This window comes from Rhagoletis pomonella, unplaced genomic scaffold, assembly GCF_013731165.1.
Source record: "Rhagoletis pomonella isolate Grant_MI unplaced genomic scaffold, Rhpom_1.0 Rhpom_scaffold_00006, whole genome shotgun sequence".
In the NCBI taxonomy this organism is placed as follows: Eukaryota; Metazoa; Arthropoda; class Insecta; order Diptera; family Tephritidae; genus Rhagoletis; species Rhagoletis pomonella.
Window position 1 is genome coordinate 61,171,175 of NW_023458560.1, and position 21,786 is coordinate 61,192,960.

A 21,786-nucleotide genomic window follows, 5' to 3' on the forward strand; every position below is an offset into this window, starting at 1 on the left:
TTTTTTTTAATTTAATTTAATTTAATTTAATTTAATTTAATTTAATTTAATTTAATTTAATGTAATTTAATTTAATTTAATTTAATTTAATTCAATTTAATTAAATTTAATTTAATTTAATTTAATTTAATTTAATATAATTTATTTTATTTTATTTTATTTTATTTTACATATTTTATATAACTTAATTTTTTAAAATTTGTCGGCAGCTTGAGTGATCTTTTCCATTGTAGCCTTACTATCAATGTCAGTACATGCTGGTGGACAAAAAATATCACCGAACTAAAGGAGACTTGCTTTCGCTCGACGCAAAAGAAAAGCCGCGAAAAAGAAGCTTAAGGATGTCATTTTAGCCAGTAAAGAGCAAAATTGGAAGATCTGTGTAAGGATATTAATAAATACACCTGAGCTTTGGATATCAAGTAGTCATAAAAGAAACTGATTTATAATAGCTAAGCCTGAACGAAAAATAGCCATCTAGTCTGCAAGCTATTTCCTACACCCGATGTTTTTATTGAACAATCTGTAGAAGAATATCTCTATTCCAAACAAGTTAAAATAATAAATCCCCAGTTTCGGATCATGTACCTGAAGAGGTGCTAAAGATTATAGCCTCTAAGCACCCGGAGCTATTCCTAAAGGTATTCTGAACATGCTTGACCGCAGGAATTTTTCCGACACATGGAATATGCATCAGCTTGTACGGATCAGTACAGAAAAAGAGAACGGCAAAAGTAAAGGTAAAGTAAAACGAAAAGGTAAGGGTAATGATAATGAACTTAAGAACAAAAAAAAACTATCTCCCCGAGGCAAGAACATCGAAAAGAAACCTGCAGCTAACATAAGAAACAACTCGAGGTCACTGATGCGTAATAACGTCGGACTCAACCCTCGGTTCAGATCTTTGCAATAAAAGTAATGATATAATATTAAGTGGGGGGAAAATCTTCACACCTCTCTGTAGGAATAAACTGAGGTATTTGCAATCCTCAAGGCAAAATAAAAAAAGTGGAAAATAGATGGAGAGTTTGTATGTCTGTATTGACAGCCAAGCTGCACTCAAGTCTTTGGCCAACCCTCTAACTACTTCCGAAGTAGTTCAATTCATGGATGTAAATGTTAATGAGACTTCTGACTATTTGACTAGAAAGGGCTGAGGCCAGGTATTCCTTGGTGCGCAACGGGGCAGTCACCGTCATCGAAGGGTCAATCTAACGATCTCAGAAGCTCGCCTATTGAGGTATTTCATTTCTCATTGATCAGATTGATCCGCATACCGCATACTGAGTTGTTGACTGGTCACTTTCCGCAGAGGATCTAACCACCTTGTAATCCAAGGTTTAGGCCCCACGCTCGCTGAGCAGACTACTAGTAGATGCATGGTGACGAGAACTCCCAATGGTGCTCTGTTTTCTGTTTGGGCGTCAGAACCGAATCGGCAAGATAGGTGTATGAAACCATTTCCAAACGAATCCTTTATATACTGCAATCATCTGTTGAAGCGAGGACCACGCAGGCCAAGCTTAACCAAGTCCAACGGCTAGCATACGCGTGAGCATCATTGGGGCGATGAAAACTTCATCGCACGCGAGCTTCAAAGCGATCCTAGACATGAGGTCAGGGGACGGTGTGGAGGAGAGGAAGCTATGTAAAAATATATCACACTGAATAAACTAAATAAATACATGAGGAATCTGCTTATTACGCCATCGAAGCTGAGTATTTACTGTCTGTGTAGCATATGTCAGCTCACCGAGTCGCTTCTGCTTTCCGCACGTTGTCAGGACCCGCCGTTAGTCATACGCGGAAGAACTGTATACTAGCCCAAGTAAGAAAAACAAAGGGATGGCACGAATAGATGTCAAATAAAGAGAGTGGAATAGATAAATACAAGGCAGATGAATAACTATACTATATAACACCAACGTTTGGATGATGGATTAACAGAAAGCTCGGCACAATCAAGTATACTATTTAAGAGCGAAAAGGCGGAATATGGTACAATTTTTAAAGTACAATTTTTATAGTTAAATTACTAACAGGCTCAATTTCAAGTCCGCTTCTTCTGGGTGAAGTTAGCTTTAATGTTCCCTCCCGGGTATCAAGACACTTTTGTCCCATATTTCTGAAAGTTTGTAAAACTAATTTTGAATTGCACGACCCACTCCGTTGCTTATGACAGGATTTTAACTCTCATTCCAGCACGTTTGATATATCAGATCCGCTTTTCAGTATTAAGAAAGCGGTACACTCCTCTCTCAATAAATGAGTTATTGACATAAAGACATAAAATCAGCTGATGAATTTAGTTCTGTAGTTGAACAGTTTTAGATCTCGACACTTAACAAACCTGCCTATCGTGACTCGGCGTAAAAATTTAAAATACTGGTTCCGTACGTCATGCGGACTGCCTCGTGCGGATGGGCGGGAATGGAGGGTAAAAACCGGTACAACGATCGAAACTTAGTTAAAGATATGGAACGCCACCCTTAAGTAATGCGAGAAGTGGGCCCATGGCGGGCGATATTTCCCAACTGGGTCAGGGGACTTTCTTAGTCTCCGAACATACCGCTACTGTGGCGCCAACTTCGATGTGCCTTAAGCTTAGTATACAGCTCTCAAGAAATATCTGAAGGAATATTTTTCATTATTTCTGTTGCTTAAAAATTTATTTTCCACTTCTTGACCGTCATTTTACATATATGAATTTTTCGTTTTTCTTGAGAGCTGTATACTAAGATTTAGGCATTTAAAACCACCTACCCGCAACAAAAATATTTTATTGAAATTATGTATTTTATTTTATATAGTTCAATTTTATTGAATTTGATTTCGTTTTATTTCTTTTAGTTTTATACATTTTTTAACTTCACTTTATATTTTAATTTTGATTTACTGTTTTTCTTTAGCTGAATTTTTTATTTAGTGTTTTTTTTAATAAATTTTTTTTTGTTTATTACTTTTTATTTTGTGCTATTTATTAAAATAAAAACTAAAATAATATATAAATAAACTTTAAAATCGTAAATTGACGGTAAGTATAATAATAATTTAAATGAGCAAAATTAAAAAATAGATATTATCTATTATTTAACTTTTTATTTTATTTTCCATAAATATTTTATTAATTTACATTTGTTATTTATTATAATTAATTTGTTTTTTAATATTTCCTATTATTTATTTGCTTATTTTGATTAACCTTTTAATTTCCCTTATTTCAAAATCTTATTTTATAAATTTTTTTTTAAATTCTTTATTTTACATTTTTATTTATTTATTTTTTTTTAATTTCAGCCAAGTTCTGTTTACTAGCTCTACTTTTTCTAATTTAACTTTTTCTATTATTATGTTAGTGTTGTTGGGTTTAGTGTGTTTTTTAATTTTTTTCTTTTATTTTTGGATTTTTTTTTGTATTGTAACTATTTGTTGTTTTTTATTTTATTTTTGTTGAATTTATCTTATTTTATTTGTTATATATTTTTATTTTTTTCGCTTTCCTATTACCTTTTACCTTTTTTATTTGTTTATCGCCAAAGCACTTTCTCTTTTCTTTGTCTTTATTTTTCTTCTTCTAGATCTTTCCATTTTATATTCCGCATAATTCCACTGTTGTCATAGCCTCACTGTGCTTGATTCATTAAAATTCGGTATAAATACATATTTTTCTCACTGTCGGTAATGGATGCCCGCATGACATCATTCTTTAGCTTTCGTCAATCCGAACACATAATTGCCAAGAAGATAGTGTTGGCACAAAAACACACAGCTCTTTGACGTGACAAAGTTATGCACTACACAACTACTACACTCACTTCGTTCACCAACGGCACGGCCGCGGCCGTCGACAGGGTGGACTATAGGCCATATTCGAGGCAACAACGCCCACAGCTGTATGCCGCCAATGATGGTGACAACATATCCAAAATGTCCCACCAACTTATTCTTGTCACATGAAATTCCAGTTTCAAACGAATTCGTTAGTACTGGCGCAAAAAATGTTCCATGGAGGCACACTCTTACACACACGCGCGCGCATAAACGACCGGTAGCCGTGTACCACCGACTCAAGGACTTCACATTCACTGCATCCGCACTTGCAATTCATAGAACGAAAAAAAAACACCGTTATATTGTTATCCGATTATACTTTTACGCCTTTACCATTGCACTTGCGCGTCTACGAGTATTAGCATTCGATTGAGCTTTGCGATCCCAAATGTCATGGCGAGGAGTCGAGAAGTCGCGTCATTGCGCCGCCACAGTTGAGCGATGACTGAATTGTTCAGCTGCCAAGCCAAGGATGCGGATGTTAATGCAGTTGATAGCCAACACGCACGAGTTGAGATATTTGCCGCACACAAAGCACAGCAGCAGCAGCAGCAAAGGATATGTCCTGTATGTGCTTATATGTATGTACGACGTTCGCTCACACGCTCGGCGTTTGCACGATGCTCAAATGCCAGCAATAACAATGCACCGCAGTTGAATAACCGAACACAAAAAAAAAAAATCTGATAATCAGCGACACCGATTCCAATACTAGCGGCCTAACCAATACACACACGACCGCACATACGCTGCTGAAAATATACGTACATATATGCCACAATTGCCGTTAGATATTTTACCAAATTTCATGCACGCTTTCTCAAAGCACCGCGTTCAAATCTCGGCTGTATCAGAATTTGCACTGAAGTCAATTCGCATCCTGTCGTATCCTTTATTTTGACCAAAAATGTAGTTCATGCAGCTCGTTAAACATGTTGACACACTTTGTGCCGCTCGGCTATGGACTTGTGCGGTGCGTGCGTAAGTGTGTGTGCATGCGTGGCATCATCAGCATCGAATCGAGCATGTTGCATGACACAATGAACTGAGAGTGCCGCACGCGAGTCTCGAAATGATGTCATGCGGCGCCAGCGCCAGCACAAGCGGGTGTGAGTCTGTCTGGCGGCAAGTTGTGTTGCTGGCAACATGTTGCTAAAGGAGCGCCTATGGTGAGGACAAAAGTGTGCGTAAGCGGCAGCTGGGCATGAGCGAACTGGTGCAGAGTGAGAGTTTACGGGAACGGCGTTTGGCATTGGTGAAACCGAAAGCTGCCTGCTTTATGGCAAGGATATCGACATGCAAGCTGTATAACAGTTTTTGTTTTATTGCAGATATATTTATATATGCCACTTGGCTTGACCATAGATAAAAGCTGTTCACCATAATAACATTTTCCAAGTCTCATTTTGGCAGAAAATTGCAATTGCTTTTTCTTTTCTTAGTAAAGCTTCAGTATTAATTGAAAGCTTAAGTGCACAATCAATACAAAAGCACAATCCTTCGAAAGCTTTGTGCAGACTTCCTTATGGCACAATAACCGCTTAAGCTATTTTAGCCGAGTTCAAAAAAAGCGTGCCAGCTTCATAACTGCCGCCCCTTCGTGCCGCGACCGCAGCGAAAATTGTACTTTCCATATGTATGACTGTGATACTTGGCGTTGACATTTCATCCCAAACACTTTTGGAGCTGCTCGTTTGAAGTCAGCAGTTTGAAGTATTTGTCCGATGAAAAAGAGCTTGACTTCTTATTTGAAAGAGTGATTTTTCAAAGCCTACATAATTTTCCATATGAATGCTGGTCCTTAAGGATTTAAGCTCTACTCTCGGTTACAGAATCAATGCAAACTTATTCAACCGCGCCATCGGAATCGCTCCTGGTTTGGACTCCACTCCATATTTCAGCACAGGCAGCATCGAATTCGCTTCAAAGCTCTAAAAGTATACAATCCCGATCGCGACGCTGGTAGCAGAGGAAGAAGGAGATGAAGCAAATTCGAGGAACTTTCAATTGCAAATATCAGACGGTAGTCTTCACGTATTAATTGATAGATTTTCAATTTTTAAAAGGTGGCAGCCCCCTTGAAATGTATTTTCGAAATTAATCGTTCTTGAACCGCTTTCGTTCGACACGCACATTGCTGTAATATTTTATTTAACTTCTAGTCTATTGATTTTAACTTGAGAAAATTGTGGAAACACTCTTCAAGAAAGATTATATGTATATGTTAATCCCGGTCATAAACTATCAGGATGCCAAATTTCATTGAAATTTGTTTAGCCATTTTTTCGTGAATTAGCAACAAACATACTCACATGCTCACTCAGAGACTTTCACATTTATGTATAATATTAGCCCCCTTTCGATTCGCCACTTCTCAGCTCGCTGTGTTTGAGTTCCGCTCGCTTAACGAAAAATTTGTATGTGAAAGCAACAACAAAGTCAGCTAGCAGCGATGAATGTTAGCGAGTTTGATTATACCTCGTTGATTTCGTTCGTTGCGCCAATCGCTAACTGGTGGCGAACCGATTGACAGTGGTTCAAAACTGGAATTTACTGTTTATAATTCACTGGAGCCTTCATTTTCAGCCAATTTGATTAATTTTTTTAAAGTTATAGAACTAGAAAGAGGTCAGTTGGGCGCGGTTCGTGATTTTTTTTGATTTACAATATCGAATTTTTTAATTAATAAAGAAAAATTTAAAATATTATAAAAAAAAAATCATAAAAATATAAAAAAAAATTTTTTAGTTTTTAGACAAATTTTAGGTATAAAGTTTTATAGATCACTAAATTTTAGTATAGTGAAGTGCAAGTTCCAAGTATCTAAGAGATCGCGTTGATTTTTAATAATTTTTTTCGATAGCATTTCGAGCACATCGAGCTAAAGCTTAGAATCCAGCTCTCAAGAAATATTTTTCATTGTTTCTGTTGCTTGAAAAAGCCCTATGCTTTTGCTGTAAATTTTCTTGAAGAAATAAATATACCAGCATTTTCTTTCTTGAGAGCGCAAACCAAGGCGAATTCATATAAGGTGGTAGCGATAGTAAAAAAACAAAAACTATCATGTATTTTCTTTTCGCTTTCCGTAGACAAATTTCAAATTTCAGCTATTCTTCGCTAAAGGAGGAAGAGGGAAAGAAAATTCCAACAATCTTAAATTTGCACTCACTCATAAGGAGTTCTGATATATGTGTACCTTATATGAATTCGCCTTGGCTGCAAACTGATTTAAGAAATTTTGACAAAAGAGAATTTCTTTTCCATTTCTTGTGTGTCATTTTATATGAATTTTTCGTTTTTTTGGGGGCTGGAAACAGCCCTTAAATGGAAAATAAAAGCGTTCTTTTTGTCCCGTGTAGTTTATATCGTTATTATATAAATTGACTCAAACAAATTAACACGTGTTGATTTTCTTTAAATATTCGTAATGTTTTTCGAGCTAAATTATTTTGTTATTTTTCTATAAAAACATCGTCCAAGCTTTAACCAAAACCGTATTAACCACAGTTTCAAACTTTATACAAAATTTAGGAAAACTCAACAAATTTTCATCAAAATTTAAAATTTTTATTTCAAATCTTCACAACATTTTTGGGTATGCAGTTTTATAGCCCATACAATTTTAGTCTAATGAAGTGCAAGTTTCAAACGGCTAAAAAATTCCTTTGATTTTTTAGAATTTTTGTTTTGGTGACGGATTTTTGCACTTTTTTCCATATAAGCACGAATTTCTTATGAAATAAAACGCTGGAGACCGTAGCAACAAAATTTCAAAATATCAATGCACGCTTTTGTAAATTGCACTTGTTATATTAAAAAAAAAAAACGAAAAAGTAGTTTCAAAATAAAAAATTCTCAAAAATCAAAGCGATTTTTTAGCCGTTTCAAATTTGAATTTCATTAGATTAAAATTGTGTGGGCTATAAAACTGCATAAAAATTTTCTAAAGATTCAGATTAAAAAGTTGAAATTTTGATGAAAGTTTGTTGAATTTTCCTAAATTTTGTATAAAGTTTGAAACTGAGGATTACATACATGTATGATTTTGGGTAAAGCTTGGACGATGTTTTTATAGAAAAATAACAAAAAAGTTTAGCTCGAAAAACATTACGAATTTCTAAAGAAAATCAACACATGGTCATTGGTTTGAGTCACTGACGGTATTTTTATAGAAAAAAAAACAAAAAAAAAAATTATCTCGAAAAATAAATATTACGAATATTTAGAAAAACAACACGTGGTCCTTTGTTTGAGTCACTGTATGTATATTATTAAAACTCAAAGAAAACTCTTAGCCATTTGCAACTTGTACTTTATTATATTAAAATTTAATGATCTATGAAACTGCATACCCACAATTTTTCTAAAACTCAAACAAACAAAAATTTTATTTTAGTCAACATATTTTTTAAAACATTTCAAATTTTTTTTTTTGGGAAATTTTGTTTTTGTTTTTGGGGAACCCTACAATTCATTTCAACTAGTTTTATTATGAAACATTTATCAACTGGAACAGGAGAATCGATTTTTTCTTCACTTTGCACTAAAAAACTTACAACAAACAAATAAATATTCAAAAATCGGGCTCAACTGGTCTCTTGATAATTGACAATTTTATGACCTTTCATTAAACAAAAACAAAAAAATTTATAAAATTGGTTTAAAAATGAAATCTCCATTGAATTATGAACAGTATGGCCAGTTTTGTACCACTGTGCGATGACGGCTATTAGTAGGATGTTTGTATATAGATATGTATGTACACACATATGTATATTCAAATGTTAATGTTTAGACGAATGCACAAATACTAAAATGGTGATATTTTACGCCAAAAGGAGAGCACACATGTCGTACTTTATTTGTATCCTAATTTTTATCCTGCTTCTAAAATACAACCAATTTTAGAATAATTCTCACTGCGCCTATTACATAAATGTGTGATTTATAACTGTCAAAAATCGAGCTTAACCCCATTTGGAAGCACACCACATTTACATATAATAATTTCATGTAGGGATTAAAAGTAGGAGCGGGCAAATGCCAAATATTGCATTGGAACTTTTGCTTAGTAGGCAATATTTTGCTGGCGATCCACTATTAAAACCGAAGGGTAGTAAATACTGTTTGTGTAAATTTAAGCCTATCGAAATACATTCGCAAGTATGTACATACATATGTATGTATTTGTGTGTGTACGAGCATTTTTAGGCAAGATTACAAGCACGTATCAATGAAATGTTGGGACACATTCAAATAAATTTGTGTAGTGAAAATATAAATCAATACAAATTAAGCACATCTAAGTATTGGGCCGATCTGGTTTTGAACCGCAACTACTTTATTAGTTGACTGTAAAACGTATTTAAATACTTTCGCTTTTCTACACAGGGGGGTTACAAATTACGAAAAATCGGAATATTGGCACCCTACAATGCGACAAGTGCCCTTTTCGCATTAATTTTTCCCTCTTTCGCATTTTAGGTACTCTGTAATGCGTAAATGAAAGCCAAACTGCTTCTTCTATCTATATTTAAACTGTCTCCTTTAAGCCCAGGGCCTTGCAGCTATTGCAGAACCTGTTGAATGGTATACCGTTCCTTTAGCATGCACACCCACGGGCCAGCGTCTTTGAACACTATTGAGCTTTGGAATGGTAAATTTCGTTTAATCCTCATTTTGTTTTATGTGCCGCACTGTCTACTTAATCGCAACGTTTCTGCCTGGAACAAGCTTGCGAAAGGATAGCTTCAAATTAATTTCCCGCCTGAACAATTTTGCACGAGTTCAATAAAGCACACCAGTCTCTCTTCAGTGCCAACTGCAAATCTTCCACAGCGTCACTCTCTTGAATACTTCAAGGGTCGCCTTATCAGATGTTGCCATTATACATGTTTCTGCGCCACAAACAATTTACCAGTATGGGCATTGTGAGTGACCTATTGATTGTAAGTGGCACTGGAGAGGACTTAACGCAAACCAATTATGTTTAAGTTTGCTTGATAAAAATCGCTGCGCCTACCCCACATTCCATGTATCATCCGTCAGTAAAGGCAGCTCATTTCTTTAGAGTTCTTTCCATAGTACCATGTTTTGAAGGGGGGGAAAAAACTTTTCCTGATGTAACTTTTGTAGTAGTTATTAGTAAAGACTGGAGTTTATTTATTAGATTCTCTTTCCCTTGTCAATTAACCACAGTCTAATGGATGCCCTAAATCTAAGTGAATTTTTATATGCAGAACTTTTCACGTACACGGCTAGTATAAGATTCATTCGGACTCTTTTTTTTTAATTATTTCTTATCAGCACATGCACATGTACGAAATTTGGAGCAAATCTGATGTTATCTACATAGATTCTTCTAGCATCTATAGCAGTGATTCCCAAAGTTGTTCAGGTGGACATCCAGGGGTCCACGGACACTCGACGGTTGTCTACGTTGGCGTGAAAAAGATCCACGAGTTGTAAGTGGGGGTCCACGAAAATTTATCTGAGGGGGAATGCGGGTTTAATTCCAGTACTGATCCCGCACTCGTATATTGTCGAATCTTCACTGATGGCTCCAAAACTGACTCGTGGTCAAGATCTGGAGTATTTTTTGAAGTTAATGGGGATAAGCTTCACTTTTTCTTTTGGGGAATATGCTTCGGTCTTCCAGGCTGAGGTATTTGCAATCCCCAAAGCCATGGACTACGTGGCGGAAAATAGGTGGAGGGGAAGGAGTTTACGTGTCTACAGGTACAGCCAAGCTGCACTTAGGGCATTGGCCAGCCCTCTATGTAAGTACTTCCAAACTAGTTCGGCAAATGAAAGTCTTGACTAAATTATGTTGGTAAAGATAACGACCTGGCTTTACTGTGGGTGCCGGGCAACTCGGGAGTGCCTGGAAATGAGACATCTGACCCTTTGGCCACAGTTGGCTTAGACTAGGCATTCATCGATCCAAAACCAGTTATAGCACTCCCCACTTCGATCATCGAAGCCACCATCACAAACTGGGTGGATACTTCGCTCAGCGATGACTGGGAGCCATCGAGTGAATGCAGGTGGGCAAAACTTATATTGCCTCCAATCTCAGAAGGTCTATCTAGTTTTTTCCTCTCACTGAGAAGACAGGACTGCTGACTGGTCACTTCACGTGGCACAAACACCTGACTGAGATAGGCGTAAATGAGAAGCTCCATTTGCCCATCCTGTTTTGAAGAGGATGAGACGGTGGAACACTTCGTGAGCTTCTTGCCTTCTTGTTTGCTTATCATCGATTTATCTAAATTCGGTCTTTTCTTTTTTGTCAGTTTCTAATTTGAAGTTTGGCGTAAAAAGCTTTGCAGTTTTGTTGTTTCAAGTTTTGTGTTTTAAAAATAATTCGACTCTAGCCCTGGCTGGCAATTTAGTTTTTGCAAATACTATATTTGTTTTTAAAGAACTATTGTGTGTTAGGAACTCGTGTGTCAACTTGGATCATAAATACGAATTCAAGTGGTATGAAGATTTCATACAAAAAATTCACTTTGCGTTCATCAGAAGTTTTCCTTTTTGTTTCCTGGGAAAATTTTCTAATTTTTCTTTAATTAAGCTTAATGAGAACTAATGAAAAATTAACGCAATCTGCCCAGCTATTTGCAAGTAAGGCTCTTACCAACATATATTTTTAAATGTATGTACATAGAAGATCTATTTGTGTGTGTGTGTGTTTGTGTGCATGTAGAAATGCTCGTTCACTTAAAGCTTCGCACATAGAATATGAAATTCGTAGAAGCCAAGTTAACAAAGCGAAAGTGCTTCGAAAAGTATGAAATTGACGATAAGCCAGCCGCGCGGTGAGGCAACGAAATTATTTAACAGCTTAGCTGGACTCTGCCTTAGAATGTTAAACATGTCACGGCTTATAATGAAATTTTGGTATTCTACAGATAATTGTAGTCAGTTTAATTGTTATTGTTATTATTTTTAGCTATAGGTGCTGTTCAATTTATATATTGACGAGTATCCAATTTGGTAACGATGACGAAATGTCTCACAGGAAGGCTTACATACATATGTGTCAATGTGTGAAGCAAAACAAATTCTATGTACTTCCAATTGATATAAATAGCGCTTTGGGCACTAAATTTCAGCATTCCATTTGCAGTTCTCGCACCTGTAATAGCTTCAATCAAGTGTCTAACAAAATGATGAAATTGGTAAGTCTTTTTGTCTACTTGTGAAAGATTTTGGTAAAAAAAAAAACTTTTTCTTTACTTTAATCGCATTTTGTTCACCTTGCAGTTCCTTCTCGTTATTGCCGCTCTCTTCGCTGTGGCGATGGCTGTGCCCACACCTGTGGCCGGACCCAATCCCGAGCCCAATCCACAATGGGTTTATGGCGGTTACCCAGCTGTTGCCTCATATCCATACGTGTACTACGGTTAGGATGAAGGGAATGCGGACTTTCGATTCTTCTTCTTGTTAACTTTGACTCGGTTATGGCTTTGGTATAACGATTTCTCGATATAACAATTTCAAATATGGATGTAAAAGCAGTGTTTTAAATTAAGGGTGTCGCGGGTTTTATAGTTTTTTGTTTTTTTTTTTTATAAATATTTTGTTAATAAAAATTAATGCATTTAAAAAAAAATTGTGTTGCAAAAACTAAGGTTATATTTTACCAAGCTCAAGGGCGCTAGGAAAAAAGTAGGCAGGACATTTTCATTGAGTGGAGAAGTTGAGCTCATGTTTTTATGAGAGCCCGCGCGGCCGCTTCTGTATGTCCTTATGAGTCCTTAATTTAAGGATGAAAGGAAGTTTATTGCGAAAAATACTTCTTACCAACCTAAACATCTAACATCGTTTCATCCCAGAGCAGCACAATAACTCGGGTAAAAATGGATGCAGATCCAATGAAGATCGAAGATCTATGTACATAGCTCGATACCAACAGGGCCGTTTGGCATATGGACATCAAACGAGAGTGTGAAGTTAGAGGAATAAAGTTTATGGACAATTATAGTAGAGCAGGTCAATTACAGCAAGGATATTTGAACAAGACTCATGGGAACCGCTGGTTTCTAATACATCCAAGGATCTCCTAAATAGACTAGGTAGATAGAGCTTTGTTACAACTAGTATTGAGATGCAGTAATTATACTGTTTTCTTGTTTTAATGGAGTGTAAAATAGTTTATGTGCTCGGCTATCAATACAACGCATCCAAACAGCTCAATCCTAATCCTTGCAAAGGCGGAGTAAAAGCACAAAAAGTGTTCCGCCGGAAGGGCACAGAGGCTTTTGCCATATGTATGCCGATCACAGTCAAATGTTTGTATCACTAGCAATGACCAGGCAGCATTCTCGCATGCTGTCTGCAAACCTGCTCTTCTCAATGAAAGCAGATTAAGGGAATAATGATATTTGCCTCCCAGTCCTTGCTGCACGAAACATGTACCCAGCTTCTGGCGATAGCTTCTATGCCGATGGTGGCCGTGCTTGAACTGGTTGCGAACCAAGGAATATTTGGTCTGAACCTTATCTAGCCAAATGGTCAGATTTCTCATTAACAGGTACCCTCCTGTGTTGCAGCAACCGACACTTCTGTTTTCGCAATACTTTAGAAGCAGTAAGAAGGCTGCCCAATATCTTTAGCGCAGCTTGGCTATCACTTTGTAAACTCCTAGCTCTCCTTCCGATTTCCACTGCGATATCTATGACCTTTTTTATTGCAAATACTTCGACTGGGAATACCAGGGAGATATGCCTCGAGAGAGAAGTTAGGACTATCTCCGTTACCATCGACTTAATATAACTTAATTTTAAGGCTATCTGACTACAAGGGAGACCCTTCCACCCGTCTCCGTGTGTATAGGCATTAAGTGATGATAGGTTCAGCAGTGCATCCAAAGCCACCCGAGGTATTAAAAGAAAAGCTCCTTTACGAACACAGGAGGATATAGGCAGTCCGACTCCGACCAAACCCCCCTCCTCACGCATGCGCTCCCTCACATACACGCTGGAGACTTTTGTGATGGTTAGACCCTCCAGAATCCACGGTCCTGGCTCTCCTGTAGTATTTTGACAGTTTAAACCAACGTTCAGTTTGGGGGGGTTTTCCTCCTGCTATCCTCCGCAGGAGCTATCATCTACGTCCCATTGTGCACATCTTGACTGGATAATTAAGGTGGTACAGAAAATCCTTTCAATGTCTTTTGGACGTTCGTAACACTGGAATTTTCTTTCTGCTAAGCTACTAAATTTCATTAAAAGTCTGAATAAGTAGTTTTTTATGAAGCAATAGCTCTCCTTGAACAATCGCATTTTTTTACTCCTTCATCCCCTCTATAGATCTCTAGGAAAATGGAATTATAGTTACTGCAAACGCAAGCATATCCAATCCCACCCAAAAAAAGGAAGCGCCACATCGTCTGCAGACGCAACTAACCATACGAATATTTCTTCCTCGTTCCATACTACAGATCCTCGATGACGAGTTTCGGGTTTGACTAATTTTATTTTAGGTATAATTTTTTTTATATGAACTACTCTTTAGACGGCTATTGCATTACCATTTATAGATCGCATCAAGTAATCTGTTTATATAAATCAAAAAGAAATTCCCCGAATGCATCGTAGAACATCTCGAGTCCCAGCCATTCAGCAATTGTGCGCATAGTAGTGACAAGCCATTTCGGCATTGCCGTTATTTCGCAAACATCCTCGATGACCTGTACGCGCGGCAGAATCTCCGGATGCAGTTTAAGCTGCTCGTGCAATTGCAAAGAGTTGATCGTAATGGTGCCCACATAATTGTCGAAGAGCATGAAGCATTCGATGTTGAAGCGCACGAAATCAGAGTCGTTTCCATTTTGTAAAGCTGCTGCCTGTGGCGGCGGTTTCCAACATAACTCTGGACGTATGTACATCTTAAATTTGTACGTGTCAGCGAGATCAAAGAAACTATGCAGATCTTCATCGGCCGGTTCTATAGCATCATTTATGCGATCGATAAGCGTCATTAGACGTACGCCGCTTTGTGTGTGGTAGTGACAACTATTTCTTGAGCGTGTAATACCACGACGACGACGATGCCGTGGCTCCAGCTGCAAATCCAATTGCGGATCTGCGTCAGAGCTGCTTTTGCGTGCCACCAATTCTCTGGTATTAGGTTTTTGCAATGACACCGATAACGGCAGCTCCTTGCGCAGCGGCTGACAACAGTCACCATTCAGATTTTTCATTATGTTCGCAATAATCGCTGTATTCAGTGTCACCGTCTTCAGATCGATATACTTATTGCCCACAATGGTGGCGTACTTTTCGAACACATTGCTGGCGCGCAACTCGGCTAGCTCCTGTTGCGTAATACTGGTCATGCCGAGATGACCTTCATTATTCCGATCGATCACATGCAGTTTGTAGAGATTGTTGTGTTTGCTGGCGGGCGTGATGAGCACCACGACATCCGGTGGCCACTTGTTGCGCTGTAGCTGTTGTATGATTTGATCCAGCGATGTCTCGATACGTTTGCTGCTCGCTTGAGTATCCGTTCTCGGCGCAGGCTGCACGTCAACGAGACTTTTGATGATGAGCGGTGGCGCGTCGTTGCTGATGATGGCGCTGCGTACGGTGCGCTTCTTTATTTGACTACCAGCAGTACAGCGGCGTTGTGGCTCTTTGAGTAATTTTGCGCAGAGATCCCGAATGGTGTCACTCATCGGCGGAATTGGATTGTTCATATGCATTGCAACGAAAGGAGTTTGAGTTGAGGGAGGACACAAAATGCCGACGGGATCACTTTTAGAAAGATTGACTTATTTGCAATTAGTGGTTGTTTAGAAATAAGTACACAAAGACAGTACACAAAAAAGACAGAATTTTTCGAAAAGATCCAAATATCATAACAAAATATTTTTGTATAAAAAAAAATTTTCAAAGTCATCTTTGCGTCTCGTTTTAGAGCTTTAGTGATGATTTTTTAGGGCATTTCATTTACAATTTTTTTGGAAATTTTGCTTAAGTACCTTTAGAAGTAGTAGGTAAGGATTTCTAAATCTATTACATCAGTTGAAGTATTTTCTAAACGTATAAAGAATATCTGCTTGTGGAGCTCCAAACTGTAATGTTTATCGCTTCCAAATTTGGAGTTTTTATATTTATACGTCAATTAGTTCTAGAGACTTATCGGAACACAGTTGCACGGTTGTAAAAGATTAAAACCGAATTCGTCGACGCGAAGGTGTCCTCAACTCCTTCTGCCCACTGGGGAACAAAGCATGAGAACGCATACTTTACAATAAAGGAAGGAAAGTCTAATTAGGTTTTCAGTGCTGATTAGGTTTTCAAAAGCGACGGAATATCTGCTCAAAGCACTCAATTAGTTTCGGAGATTGAGAGTAGTCGGGGATCCTCGTGGATGCCCATCTAGAGCTTATCATTCCTACAGCAAGGGCAGAGGTGATCAAAGAAGTCCCTGACCAGGTTCTGCTTTATTAAACACCTATTAGCCCCTTCGAGTATATGTAGCTTTGTCAAAAAACTGTGCTTCAAAGCACATTCTAAGGCAAGTGAATTCTAAAGGATAAAGATATTGTCGGTTGCCTGAATTATGAGGAGACAGATTGAATGTCTTTGGACAAAACTATTCAGCCTAGTAGATAAAAATATTAAAGCTTACCGACATAAAAAACTTCAGTATTGCTTCGAGATCAAACTTCCACTCCGACTTTAATTCTCATATAAAAATTTAAGATTACCGTTAGTTTCTTCACGATCCACTTTTAGGATCTAAAGAAATTTAGTATGGGACCACGTTTCCGATGAAAAAAGAAATATCGAAATCGGTTAACGTGGCCCAAAGTTATGCGGTAATATACATAAAAATAATTTGAGAGAGAAACGGAATGGGGAAGCGCCATTCTCGCTTAAGCGGATAACGTTGCTATCGCATACAGCGGTAGCTTAACGCCAACTCTGGGCGATTTCGAGATGTATTAAAATGGTCCACACGTTGTGGCCTATGTCTGGTCAATTCAGAGAAAGTGGAATTTTTTCTCTTCACGAGAAGAGACAAGACACTTTTACTGACTCTAGCGGAGCTAAATGTGCGCCTCTTAAGCTTTGCGAATAAAGCGAGATTTTTAAGCGTCATTTTCGATAGAAAACTTAGCTGGAAGGAGAACATAATCCAGCGTTATCAGAAGGCATCTGTGACATTATATTTGTGCGAGATAGCCATTGGTAAGAAATCGGAGTTGAGCGGTGGTTACACCGATACTCCTTTATGAAGTTATAGTATCGTGGCCTGCCTTCGTTAAGGCTTCTAATCTTAATCTGCTCAGCAAAGTACAGCGGAGCAATCCGGACAAAACCAAATGATGCTTTAAATTTATTTTGTGATCTTCTGTCACTAGATCTATTGGGTCAGCACATGGCATCTCTTGCTGCACTTCGGTTAAGAGAGACAGACCAATGGAAACCGGGATTGCAAGGTCACTACTGTATTCTGGAAAAATATTGCCTTATACCGGGTTATTCGGACCGTTGGGTTCAAAGTCTAGTTCCGGATAGAAACTTCATTCTTGAAAATCCCAAGCAGGTTGGGATGGCTAGAAAACCACTATATTATACACGGTAGTATAATGATGTTCACAGATGGTTCGAAAATAAACGGTAGAGTGGGATGTGGAGGTCTTCCCTTGAAATCCTTCCTTGAGCCGTTCATTTCGGCTATCGGCATACTGTAGTTCAGCAGCAGTGGTATCACAAAAGACCTTAATTCTTGGCCTATGTGTGTACTTGCGTAACAGTGACAGCCACACCTACTGTATATGCCACTAAAGCTCAGCTATGCATAAAAACTATAAAGCCAAACATTTTATTACCATAAAAATATGCAATAAAAAATATGCAATAAAAATTTATTAAAAATTACGAAGATAAAGAAATAAAAAATATTTATTACGCTACGCCCCTAATTCAAATTACTACTGTTGCACCCATACATGGAATTGTTATTTCAAGAATCAAAAAACGCCATTCCTTTCATTCTAACCATAGTAGGCGTATGGATATGCAGCTACAGCTGGGTAACTGTTATACAGGACTTGTGCGCTGGGCTGAGGGTTGGGTCCAGCCACAGGCGTGGGAACAGCCATCGCAGCAGCGAAGAGAGCGGCAATAACGAGAAGGAACTACAAAGTAAAAGCACAATTTTTGGTTCAATTAAAGATCACGAATATAGAAGAAAACTTACCAGTTTCAACATTTTGTTACTTTGTTTTTGGAGTAATTACAAGTGCGAAAGCTGCAGATGGAATGTTGAGATCTGGTTCCCAAAACCCTATTTATACTCGCACTTTAGTGAGAAGTTTTGAATAAACAATATAAATTGCAGAACACTCTGCCTAAATTTGGCAGTTATTTACTAATAAAAAATTTCGATTGAAATTAATATAAGAAATGTGTGCAAATACGTACATACATACATATGTATGACATATGCACAAAAAAATTCAAGACATATACAGCGGCACCAAAGTAGCTACAAACTTTTGTTTTATGAGCTTACATACATACGAACATATGTATGTATTTGCATACCCTACCAACCATGCTGTCCGATTATTCTACCGAGTTGAGAAATCTTAAAAAATTCTTAAAGAAATTATTTTTAACCGACTTAAAAAAAAATTATGTTATCGCATAATTTTGGAACACAAGAACCGATTTTTTTTTTGCTTGGAAAGTACTTGTTTGTCTTTCCGATTTTTTGATGAATTTGCAGAGATGAAATTTACTGCAAACTTTCATTCTTTTACGAAATTTCGAAAGAAAATCGGTAAAACAATGAAAAAAATTGGTTCAGAATTTTCCTTCGTGCCAAAAACTTCACATGACTTTCTTTGAAAATTCATAAAGGATTCGGAAAAAATTCCGATACTCTAAAATATTTCGTTAAGATTTCGGGAACTTTAGTTTGCTGGGTATACATATTTCGTTAAAATTTCGTATTCCACAGACAACCGCATGAGATTATACACATCTGCATATACAGTCGCGAAAATATAAATAGGGAAATTGTGTTCGTCTGCGGCTCTCAGACAGGGTCAGGTACTTAGACTTGATCCTGGATAGGAAGCTGTCGTGGAAGCCTAACATTGGGGAAAAGGTAAGGCGTCGGTTGCCTTGTACTGCTGTAGGGGAGCTATCGGTAAAAGGTGAGGTCTCTCGCCCAAAGTAATTCATTAGCTCTATGAAACAAAATGTATGCCTATCTTGTTTGACGGAGCTCTTGTCTGGTGGAACTCACTAGAGTGGGCTACACTTGAAATAGCTCCCAGAAGCTCCTTCTCTACCTATAATCCCTTAAGAGAAGACTGGGTACGGCAGGATTACTCGAAGAAGAGAGCGGTAATCTTCTTCACGGATGGATAAAAAATTGGAGATGGGGTTGGTGGAGGTTTTTTCTATCGGAAACCCTCCACCAAAACTATATTCAGCCTTCCGGACTTCTGCAGTGTCTTTCAGGTGGAAAATAGCCGGCCAGCAAGGAAGCGGTAAAGGGATGTCTGATTTATCTACCAATCGCGTCGGAGTACTTCTTAGTAAGGGTAGTTTGCTCATTTTCTCCATATATAAGAATTGTCGAACATATTTTGTATAGAAAAAAATGCATAACAACGTCAATAAAAAATTGTGAAAAATCAACGGTATTTGCACTTTATTTCAGTAAAATTTAATAGGCTATAAAACTGCATATAAAATTTTTTCTACAAATTCTGTTTAAAAGGTTTGAAAACTGTGTGTAATTTTGTTGAAATCTGTAGCTAAAAAATATTAAAATTTCGCGTCTCTATTTATATTTTTTCCACCGTACAAACAATACATATTTCGTTCTGCTATGCGACATAATATATATATATTTTTATTTGTATTTTAATCCCAGTTTTTTGACAGTATCTGGAACAAAGCAGGCAAACAATAATTTCCATTATTCTACATTTGTATACTTTTTCTAAAAAACTTAAGTATAGCCAATGACAGCAACTTTCAACTATGCGCACGCGCTTAAATCGCCATTACCACCATCCTCAGGGCGCAATGACAACAATCAATGTTCAAATTCTGTCATATCATTGTTATAATTTTAGCATAATTATTTGGTTTGCTAAAAAGGAAAACGGCGTCACTGAGTTTGGTGTTCACACAACGCTCAATTAAGTTGAAACAATTAGTGTTTGACAGCTGGATACTGTTGCTATTTTGCTTGTGAAAAATTTTTCTCTGTGCTTTTTCTTAAAAGACTGACTGTGCAATGCAACGGCCTCCATCTCTAGCGAATTTCTTCAGTTATTCATCACATTTTAGACAGGTCCTTCTGTAATAGGTCCTTCCATTGTGTTCGTGGACGCTCTTGCTTTCGTTTTCCAGCAATTGGTACTGGGGTAACTATTGAGCCGAAGCATATTTTCACTCTACCTCAGTGCCCTGTGATATCGCCAGTAAGATATCTCACTGCAGATATGTTGAGCTTTAGAAGGTCTTTCGTATTTTTCTATTTAACCGTGGACATAACGGCCTTGAGCCCAGTCGTCGTAATTCATTATAACAGTTATTATGTACTCTTGTTCTTCGATCTTTCTAATATGATACCTAAATTTACTGCTTAAGGTTATCTGCCTCCTTTATTGCCATTGCCATGACAGAATCATGGCTGACCATCTCATCAGCTCTCTCGTTTCGTTCTATATTACTTTGTTCGGAAAGTCATATCTTCCAATAGGAATATGTAGCCCAATATGCGAATACTTTATGTGTGCTGCCAGGAGCTACTTTGTTTTATTTACTTTCACCCCTGTGGCCCAGTGGTTAGAGGTGTATGGTACACGGCTTTTACAGCTCTCCAATCAAACTTCTAAATCTAAGGTCGTGTAAAGTCGTGTAAAGCCATTTGTCAAGCATACGGAAAAAATCCATATAATTCGGAAGAACGACATCTTTAAACTAGAAATTATTGTTTGACTCTTAAAATTTCGCAATTTGCTTTCGATTGCCATCTCGAAAGGCCTGTCCAAGAATTTTTTCGCTTCACCCAATTGTTATGTTTTTATTTATAGTGGCTATAGCTGTATTTGGGTCATAGACAATATTATCTATGCCTTAAATATGATCCAATAGCTATTTTTAAATATAGGTATTTATAATTCTTATCAAAGTTTCTTGATGTTCTAATCGTAAATCACTTGTTGCCGGATATATGATGAAACGCTGCTATTTAGTACTCCCAGCTATTAGCCAACAAGCGTGGTTTAAATTCAATAGCATACAATATTTAAACTTAATGGATTTTGCTGTTTTGTATTGAATTGAATGTTTTAAAAAATGTATGTATGTACATGTATGTGTGTATTGATATAATTATATTGGAAGTCATGACTTGCAACTGAATAAGCTTAAATGATACAGTTCACGTTCCTGTCGTGTTATAGAAATATACATAAATAAGTATTTGCCTAAATTAGTCAAAGTTTATTTGCAACAAAATTTATTTATTTCAGAAATTTAGGTTTTCTTAACCTTTTTGTCATTAAAGTTATACATACATTTGTATGTACACTGGCGGCATAAATAATAGACTCGTCGTACTTTGTAGAGTTTTGGCTATATTTCTTTAGTTTAATATTTTTTTATAAAAGCCTAGGTAGTTATACAAGAAACATCATATAAATCTACTTTTTAAACTTTGAACAAAAATTATAAAAATTCGACAAATTCTCATAAGATTTTCAAACTTTTTATTCAGAGTTTTTAGAATTAAAATTTTGGTATGCAGTTTTGTAGCCCATTCAATTTTATTATAACAAAGTGCAAGTTTCGATATTGATGAATTCCTTAGCCACATTACTCAAAAAATTGAACAGTCCGGTACATACACACATATGAATTCAAGGCCGTATTTAAGAAAAGTCGCCTAACTTCGACAATT

General features: G+C 37.1%; 3 protein-coding genes across 4 annotated transcripts in view; 1 reads left to right on the forward strand and 2 right to left on the reverse strand.

The window, feature by feature from the left end:
* The window catches only part of LOC118741042 (neural cell adhesion molecule 1), a 32,994-nt gene extending 28,311 nt beyond the window's left edge, over positions 1–4,683 (reverse strand). The window contains exon 1 of the mRNA XM_036472848.1: positions 3,515–4,683. The gene's annotated coding sequence lies outside the window, so the exon portion shown is untranslated. The remainder of the gene's footprint in view (positions 1–3,514) is intronic.
* Positions 1–21,786, forward strand: part of LOC118741033 (threonine--tRNA ligase 1, cytoplasmic) — a 575,984-nt gene that overhangs the window by 215,917 nt on the left and 338,281 nt on the right. The gene's annotated exons all lie outside the window — the stretch shown is intronic.
* LOC118741045 lies at positions 14,384–15,544 on the reverse strand. Its single transcript, XM_036472852.1, has one exon. It carries the CDS (start codon positions 15,542–15,544, stop codon positions 14,384–14,386), a length of 1,161 nt encoding a protein of 386 aa, XP_036328745.1.

What these genes read in the sequence shown, in the direction of transcription:
- LOC118741045 (XM_036472852.1), bottom strand. Translation starts at nt 15,544, where the DNA reads ATGCATATGAACAATCCAATTCCGCCGATGAGTGACACCATTCGGGAT.